Here is a 9,613-nt window from a genome sequence, read left to right on the forward strand (position 1 = left end):
CCCAAAATTTAAAAAAAAAAAAAAAAAAAAAAAAAAAAATATCACACGTGCAGCTGAGCTGCACAGAAGATTTTTGGATATCTTGGTGCACAGGGCTCTAGGACCAGCCCCAGTGTGGTCCTAGGGCTGGGTTCCACACAGTCTCAGATACCAACTGGCAGTGCAGGGAGACCCCAGGACCTCAATCCCAAGCACTCCCTATGCTTGACAAGTGCTAATGGTGCAATTTGGTTCTGAACCTCAATCTCAAAAATCTGGCCTTGTGCATGGCCATACACGGCAGAAGGCACAATTCTGGTATCAGGGATTAGATCCCATTGCACCATTACATGAAATGTGCTGGGACCTTACCTGTGCTAGAAGTAGGAAATGGAAAGTAGCAATCAGAGGACTGCTCCTGGGTGCCTTGAAATTCACAAGAGCCAGTTTCATGGTTGCTATTCCACTCTTTTAAAGCTTTTCAGAGCATCTCTAAAGTTGGCTACTCAAAGCCTTGAAAATGAAGGGAGTTGGTCAACTTTGTGGCCGTTAATACAACTCTGACAGCGCTATAAGCTTTATTCAGTATGTATGAAGACTTGTCAGTGCTATATACCTAGTGAACATGGCTTATGTTACATTCATCTAAGTGCACAGACTTTTTTAATCCTGGGCTTTCTGTTTAGACAGGGTATCCTGTATAACCAAAAAACAACCCACCTAGTTTCGTAGCATAGTAGGGGCATTTGTGCAGGTTTCCTTTCCCATCATGTACAGGGAGGCCTCCATCTTGGGCTTCTTCTGTTAGCAGTGCACCGATCTTGTCCAATTCATCAAACACCTGCAGGGGAAAAATTAAGCCCCAACATGAGCTCCCAAAAATTACTCAAATGAGGGGCCGCTCCAGAGAAGGAGAAGGATCTTGCACATAGTGGATCTCGGTTTCCAGGTAAAGGAGCTCAGATCACAAAGTAAAAAGCTATGGGCTACCATTTTCACAAGTGACTAAACTGCATGCCCACTTCACTAAGCACCCACTCTCTTATAAGTTGCACCCTAAGACGACAACCAAAAAAAAAATCACTAAATCACTTCTGAGCATCTTGCCTGGTGCTTTGTCAATTTAACTGGGCCCTGTCCACTGTACATCCCACCAGCAACAGATTCTTCAGCTGAGATTCACTGTGCTCAAGACCATCAAACCACAGTGCACACTTGCTTGTCTCCTATAAGCTGGGTTAGCCCAGCAAGGCTAATCATATAATCCAATCACTTTTCCTCCTGAAATCAGTGGCCCCAGCAGCACAGCTGGCAAACAGGCCTGCTGCCAGCCAACAGCCATTTTCAAATCAGAGCAAAAAACCCAACTGCAGCACCAGAGTTTACTTTTAGCTCAATACTGAGTGAACTGCCGGATTCAAGGTACAACGTTAGGCACTTTGATGCTGTCTGGCATTTGACATTCCCTTGATGCTCCATTGAAATGGCACTATAATTGCTCATTAAGCAGTTTAGCTGTCAACATGGGCAGACCCCCCCTAACTAACAGCACCTACAACTGTTGCCTACATGCCACTGAGATTCATGCAGACTGATGGGCAGGTCCGGCCACTTCCTACAAAGCTGCAGGGAGCAGTGACCTTGGAATTTCACAGGCTCTACTTTACCAGGTTTCTAGACCTCTTTCACTGAAACTGGATCCTACACTTAATTCCCTAGAGGGTGGGAAAAAAAATCCTGTTTAACCTCTTCCCCTGTCTTTCCAAAGCCACATAAGTGCTGAAGGTTATTCCCCTCTTTTTGGTGCAACAAGTAGAATCATTCACACAAGGACACATCCCCGTGGCTGATTCTATAGAGCCGTGTATGGACCTAGACCCTTATTCCTTGATAAGCTTAGAACAAACTCTAAAGCCTACTGAATAATAGCCAGGTTTAGAAGTCCCTAAAAAGAAAAAGCACCAGTTGTCCTCTAGTATAGCAGTTCTCAACCTTTTTCCTACCAGAACCTATTTGCAAAGATCCATGGCCTGTCCTGACCCACATCCCCCTGGCCCTGCCAGTGCCCGACCCCCAGTCTCCTGCCCCCGCCGCCACACTGGCATCCCTTACTCCTGGCCTGCAGCTCCCTGCTCCTCCCAGAGGAGTCCCCAGCTGCCCCTGTCATGTCCTGCTCAGGCCAGAGCATGGTGGCTGCAGTGGCTCTAGCTTATGTGGGCAGCAGTGGAGTGAGTCCAGCCTCAGCATGGGCTGGAGGGAGGAGAGGCCTGTGGAACCCTCCCCTGCCCTGACCTGGGGCTGCCCCGCTGCACCAGGCAGCCTAGTCATGGCCCCTCCCACCCCCTGAGCAGCATCTCCCAGCCACCCCACCTCCACGAGCATGGGTACCAGCCCTGGTGCTGCCAGGCCAGGCATGCAGCTCTCCCCTGCCCCCTACCCCCACTGGAAGGGGCAGGCACCTTCCTGCCACCCCTCTGCCCTACCACAGCTCTTGACCCTTTGAAATATTCTTGACCCACTCTTCGGTTGTAACCCATGGGTTGAGAAATGCTGCTCAAGTACATCACACCATGGCTGCAGATATTACCATTTTTACTTCCCTATTGTTTTTAAAATGATGTGTCTATTTTGTTTATTCCCAGGGAGGGTGAGTGTCAGCTGGAAGGAGAGGGGAGAAAGGGTGCTCTTTTTACAGTTTCTTCAGAGCTGGCTGGACCATAGGAATGTAACTGCCTCTTTGCAAACTCTTTCCTGCTTGATGCAAGTCCAGTGATGTGTGTTGTTTCTGTTATGAGGTTTCACTGAAGGCAAAACACCTGCACAGCACCATGCATGTTTTGGGAGTTACAATCATAGGACTAAAAGGTCAGAGCCCCAGGTAAGATACTGCAGGGCTGAGATTCTCTCCCATACAACTGCAAATGCTGCTTTCAGAATTCCCAGGCTCCTCTGCATAATCTAGAGAAGGAATGGGGCACATCCTAGTAGCCAAGTCAAAATGGCCTTGAGCATTAAGTTACACGGAGCTCTGCTGCTCTGGATGGAAAAGTTGTTCCTAAACTGCTTCCTGCCAGACATGTCTGTGGGTGCTCTCAGCCTCCTGTAAATGAATTCCCCCATGAGTGACTGGTGCCTCCTCAATCTGGGGGGGCACCTGTAGAAGCCACCGCCAGTGGAGGCCCTGTCAGGAGGGGCACCAGCCATACTGATAGCATCAGTGACAGCAGCAGGAGAGAATAGGCCTCCTTTGAACCAGGAGGAAAGCAAATTAGAACTCCAGCAGCATCTGCTGTTTTAGCCCCCAGCTCCCCAGTCCAGCAACTCCAGAGTGCTGCCTCACCCCCTCCTTTTTAATTTTAATAGTAATGTTGGATAAAATAAAACCAGAAAGCTCACGTCATGATTACAGTTCCACTGTGCTCTGAGTCGACCACTGTATTAGATAGGAATCTCACCTTTACCAGTGGCAGGTGAGGGTGCAATACCTTGCAGTTGTGTGACAGGGTTAATTGGGTAGTTTTAGGAGTAAGCTAGACAAGGATTTGTCTGGGATGATCTGGATAGGGATGATTCTGCCTCAAGCAGGCGGTTAGACTAGATAACCTCCAGAGGTCCCTTCCAGCCCTGCTTCTCTGTGATTCCACAATTCATGCAGCAGTGGACAAGGTTTCAATAGTACAGGCAAGAACGTATCACCTAAGTGGAACAAAGCTGCTGGGAGATTTAGCCTCAGAGTTGCACTTTCACTGCAGAGGGAAGCCAGCTACACCTTTGCTTTGTCTACACAAATTAAGATGGTTCTGGTTTTCTTGCCCAGCTGACAACTCAGAGGTTAGGAGCCTTTGAATTAACTGAGTACACTGTATATCAGACACTTCCTTCACACTTCAGCATCAGAACAGAGGGCTGGCTGCCTCTAAATACAGATATCACAATAGCTCTCAGCAGCTCCAGGCAGGATTTGGATCCAATTGTGGTGCAAGCTGTACATATGAGTAGATACATTAGGCCTAGTCTTTATTTCCTGTGCAAAGAATATACAAGCTTGGCTCTACTTCTCCTCCTCTGAGTTGCCCTACTCCTGGATTTAGCCAGTGACCTTAGTTCTACACCATCTAATAAAGAAAAAAAGCCTCCATGAATCTCCGAACTAGAAGATGAAAGCAGCACAGCCTTATTAAGCATAGGCAGATGCTCGGTACCTGCATGTTGAATTTAAATGCTGCATTGGCTTCCTCCACAATCTTCTCCTTGGTTTTCTTGTCCAAGTCCACGGCATTCATTCTTGCCCTGTAGAACTGCTTGAACTGCTGTGCATTGGAAATATTCTCAAATACATAGAACTGGATCCCTTCCCCAGAGCTGGGTAGCTTTAGGGCCCTCTGGGCCACCTTTTTCAGCACCTGCCCCCCTGACAGGTCCCCCATGTAACGTGTGTAAGCATGGGCTACCAGCAGCTCTGGCTCATGCTGCCCAACTTGATGGATTCTATCTATATAACACTTGGTTGCCTCTGAACACTGTATCTTCTCTTTCCAGTCTTCTCCATAAAAATATTCCAAGTCTTTAGCCAACTCTTCTTTTCGATGAAGTTCCAGAGGGAAGTAGAGAGGTGCAAATGCTGGATGGTCCTTGTTGTTGTCCATTTCTTCTTCTAGGGCAGAGTAGGTGAAGTAGAGTGCTACAGTTGCTAGCTAGAGGCAAAAGCATAAAACATACATGAGAGATCAATTGCTGGAAAAAATGTCTATTAACGTAAAGAACCATGCCTGATGGCAAATACTTCCCATATGGACTTGGCCTTTCCCAGCATATGACCCATTAGGCTACTCTTGAAGACAAATGGTAGAAACCCCACTGCTTGGGACACACCAGGACAAAACTATTCTTGGATTCTCCTGGCACGTGATGCAGTGGTACTGTAATACCACATAGGAGTCTATTAGCCTTTTTTGACCTAGCATTCTCACCTTGGCTACAACCCTACCCATATAACATCATACCAGCCAATTTTCTTATTGGGACTTAAGAGAATGTCTTCAATTTGGCATGAAGCTTCCAACTCTTTTCAACTGGACCACACCTTTGCTAATGGAGTAAGAGTGGGAAAGTGCAAACCTTAAAGAGCTCCTTCTTGATCTGCCCTTTCAGGAAGTCTTTGACAAACTGAGTGTTCTCTGCACGATCATGGGACTCCTTGGTCCCCTCCTTTAGCAGCTCTGAGAGATCAGTGGGACTGTGAAGAACAGAAAAAACACATGGGCGTTAGACCTGGACCATGCCCTAGGAAGACTGTAAGGCTCTTAGATGTACCCCAAGAACATCTGCACTATAACAGACCATATGTTAGAGCATGGTTGGCCATTTTTGTGCTTCAAACAGGTCCTATATTAGGTCAGTAGAAGCGATGAAATCACTGCTTGACACTCCGTGGTACCCATAACTAAAACACATTTTATCCCACTGGCATTAATTAACACCCCTCTCAGGACAGTTATCACCTAGCTTGGAGTACAGCCCCCAGGTTCTAGAAGCACTGGGTGTTCAGCTAGCCATTTCCCCTATTGTGTTTTGTATGGATGTGATGGCCATGATATTTCAGCACTGCTAAATGATAAAGCCTGAGAAGAAGAGCAAAACAGAATGCATCCAGTCATAGCTTTACAGAAGATTGCCAAGCACACAGCCAGAGAAAGTGGAGCAGTACATCCAGCAAACCCAGAGCTGCCATACCTAACAGGAAAGTTCAACTGGCATTGCCTGTTCAAAAGTCAAGCATGAAGATGAAACCAGCTCATAGAGGATGCTATTTATACCCCTAGGCCAGAATGGTACAAATTCACATTCTAACAAATTTCCTTTTTTCTCCACCAATAACTGCACTTATTCCCAGAAAAAGATCCTAATAGGATATCTAGTTTTCAAGAATCCAAATAATTTTCATTTCAGAATTTAAAAATAGCAATACCTGTTAAAAACTGAAAGACTTCATTGAAACGGCTTAGGAAAGTCATCATAAAGAATTAAAAAGTTCTTTTTGGGACAAGAGAATTTGCTAATGATTTAAGTCATGTATTACTTGCAGCTACAGAAGCAACATGGCTACTAACCATTCCACTGAACATATTTCAAATGAAATATGGTTAGTGAAATAGAGCCAGCCTTAAAGCACAAAGCAGCATCAGCGGAAAGAACTTACTCAATTCCTACATGTCATTCAGTTTGCTCTTCCTAGAGAGACCATGAACAAGGCAGGCAATTATGGTGACACTTCTGTCACAACTGCTCCAAGGGGTAGAACAGCCTCCAGTTGGACTTGGCTGTGGCTTTTCTGAGTGGAATAAGAAATAATAAATAACCTAGAAATGATAGATTCCTTGATGTATTTCAGGCCCCTGATTTATCAGCTCAAGATGTGGTCAAAAGGGAGTGGGGTCCTATGCAAAACTGGTTCAATTCAACCTTGAAGGTCCAACGTCTTGCCATTCATTAGTAGGGCCTCAAGAAAAAAATTGGGATTTTGTGGACTGCACGGATACTGTGAAATTAGCCCCACGCTGCTATTTTTAAGCGTTGTGAGCCTGTGCCAGAAAAACGTGCAAAAGCGCAAGTTTCTCTTTGCAGACCGGCAGCGTTCCAGCCTGCAAAGGGAAACCTAGGCTTTCACAGCATTCCAGCCTTGCCTGTTGGGGGCACAGCCAGGATGCAACCAGATGAAGCTAAGTGTATAGGGAGGAGGAGGGGAAGAGGTTTTGGAGGACCAGGGCATGTGTTGCCTGCCATAGGTGGCAGAATGCCAGGGCTAGCAGGACTTAGCCCCCCAAAAACTTTTCACAGCCCCTAACAACAGCACCAGCACCACCACACTGCCATTCCACAGCACCTAGCAGTGCTTTGGTGCACTGCTGCCACTCTGCCACTGCTTACAGTCACAGCACACACCAGCCCTACAACAGACCCGTGGGAGGAAGGGGTAGGGGTCAGGTGGGGCTGAGGCCCCTGCAAATATTTTCCCCCACTGCTTGGTGCCTGCCACATGTGGCGCATGCACAGGTAAAGTATAATTTTTCATGGAATATTCACAGAACTGCCAGGACCCATTTGCCGAGATCAGTGGTAGTTCCGTGAAAAATTATACTTTACCCACGCATGTGCTGCAAAGTTTCCAAAATAAATCCATGAGTTCGTCAGGGCCCTATTCATTAGGGCAGAAACATGCTAATATACAGACATCTAGGAGGCCTCTTTCCCAGTAGCATAAGACTTGCTCATGCATTAGTACACCATGAGATCTTGGATTTTAGTAGCCATGACACTTTATCCCTAAGCTTATTTTTTAAGAGTTCCAGAAGTTTTTCTTTTGCTTTCAAGGCCTGTAACTAGTCTTTTAAGAAGGCTGCTAGCTCTCTGGGTGTAATGATATTAGAAATATGTAAGTGTTTACTTATTTTAATGGCAGAAATAATACCTGCTGGTGTGATGTATAAAGCTGTTCTAGGTAATATTGTTTTTGCAATGACCTGCATAATTGACTAATGGATAATGTCAAAAGTTCATTCATCTCATGCCAATTAAACCATACCACTCACTCTATGATGTGCTCAATATAATTAGCATTTCTCTGCTTAGAACTAAATCACAGGCAGCTCTGAAGCCATAAAACCAATACACTATTTGTTGTTAATAAAAATAACAGACAAGTTAAAACGAACATAGAGTGAAATGTTTACCAAAACTAATGCAAGTTTCACAGGATGAATCTCTTAATTCAGGTTCGTAAGTCCCTAAGTCCCATTCTTGCCTTGGCAAACGGCAGCAGCAAACTTACCCTCCTCCTCTCCTCCCATTTCCCTATATACAAGGAAGTGTGAAACCTTAAACTTTCCAAGTTGATTTCAGGAGAAAGAATAAATGGCAGGATGTATTCAAGTGTAACATGGAACATACTCCAAACCATCAGATTCTAAGAGGAAAGACCAGAGCACCCTACTGTAAAATGATAGGTAGAAACACTAATTATACTCCAGGAGATTCAATACCTTCTTTCCTACACATTACAAGAGGTGAAGTGGGTACCCCAAGACAAGCAATGAGACATTCACACTCATCATCAGTAAAGAACTAGATGGCTCAAGGAATCAGTAATGTTGTCTAGCCAGTAGGCTTCCTGTCGAATCAGTCAGCCAGTCACAGCAAATCACATTCTGCAGCTCCTCCTGTGACTCAGTCTCCCTACCTGTCAAATAGTGTGACACTGCCTACATGAGAATTTGAGCTATTTACCCCATAAGCAGCACTGTACTAAGGCAGCTATACTAATTCCTGTCCCAGAGGTGGCATGTCTAGAGCAGCACAGTAGTATCTCAGCAGAATGCTGTGGGAAAATTTGGGGAGCTGAAACCATTCCTCTTCTCTAGTCCTGGCCATTGCAGCCTAACTGCACCGTGCCCAAACACCAGTTGGGAAACTGAAGGAGGAGATAGCTGTGTGCACCCCAGGGAGACAAGTTGTATTTGAGCTGTGAATACAGCATTCTGCCCAAGTTCTCATTCTGGCCATTCACTGATATCTCTTCTCCTAATGGGCTTGGAAGGAGAAGAATAGGATAAAAACATGCCCACATTCCAGACTTGCCTGCAGAACTGGAGGAAAGAGGACAGCAATATCATGTCTGTCTTTGACCTGATCACCTGAATTTCCTGCTAGGAAATGTATAGTTCTGGTTGAACAGCTAACTGTTCACATTTCCCAAGAGGGCCCATAGGACTCACCTAACATCATTTTCTTCTTCCATTTCTTCATAGTGCAACCCTTCTGCTTCATCTATTCCCTCTGAAGTCTCCATTACATCAGACAACATCACCACACAGCCCCAGTCTGTCCACCGTTGTCCTCAACTCTGGCCCTGTTTGAAAACAAGCAGCATCTGTCAATGCAGCTATTCCAGCAATATTTTAGTGAATAAAGAACTGATGCAACACCTTAATACACAGGACGCTTCCTAAACCATGAGGAGTAGGATAAAAGAAAGGCACTAAAGGCTGTAGGTCTTTGAGCTGGACAAGTTTTAACTCAGATACTGGCAGGGATAACTGACAGGCCTGCTGTATATGTTGAGTGGACAGTCTCACTGTGTCCACTCAACACATACAGCATTACCAGTTAATGATCCAGTTGCATCTTAGACTACAAGAAGTCCCTGCAGCTCTAAGCAAAGTAACTGACAGCCTCAGCTCGGAGCCTCACATGCTGTATTAGAAGCAGGAAGCACGCTGATAACCTGGCAGCCTTGGGTACAGAAGAAACCAATGATTCATTGTGCAACCCAAGTCATTTTCCCTCTCAGGGACAGATGTCAAATGAACAAAAAGAGAAGCCTGAAATATTAACTGCCTCTATACCACTGTGAGCAAAACAATTTCCCCCCCATTAGGATTGCCAAGCCTCTAATCCAAAGGCAGAAAAGTTAGATGCAGAGTGGAGAAAATGACAAGGCAAGGAGGTGAACCCCTCTCCTTCAGAGCTTCTCGGGCAACTTTTAATTACAGGGGCTTGGACTGCAATCTGCTTGTTCACCCCATGTGCCAATAGGTTCCAGCAGCAACACGCAGCATCTCTTCCTCACAACAGCCAG

The 9,613-nt window shown here is 45.6% G+C and overlaps 1 protein-coding gene across 1 annotated transcript in view; it reads right to left on the reverse strand.

The window, feature by feature from the left end:
* HMOX2 (heme oxygenase 2) overlaps nt 1-8,884 on the reverse strand; it is a 10,475-nt gene extending 1,591 nt beyond the window's left edge. Inside the window, exons 1-4 of the mRNA XM_019507541.1 lie at nt 8,751-8,884; nt 5,098-5,215; nt 4,182-4,673; nt 700-820 (exon numbers count right to left, since the gene is read on the reverse strand). Of these exons, the coding sequence (XP_019363086.1) occupies nt 700-820; nt 4,182-4,673; nt 5,098-5,215; nt 8,751-8,839 (820 nt within the window). The 5' untranslated portion in view covers nt 8,840-8,884. The remainder of the gene's footprint in view (nt 1-699; nt 821-4,181; nt 4,674-5,097; nt 5,216-8,750) is intronic.
* Nucleotides 8,885-9,613: the final 729 nt, after the last annotated feature.

Source organism: Gavialis gangeticus, unplaced genomic scaffold, assembly GCF_001723915.1.
Source record: "Gavialis gangeticus isolate Ggan-Ray unplaced genomic scaffold, GavGan_comp1, whole genome shotgun sequence".
Taxonomy (NCBI): domain Eukaryota; kingdom Metazoa; phylum Chordata; order Crocodylia; family Gavialidae; genus Gavialis; species Gavialis gangeticus.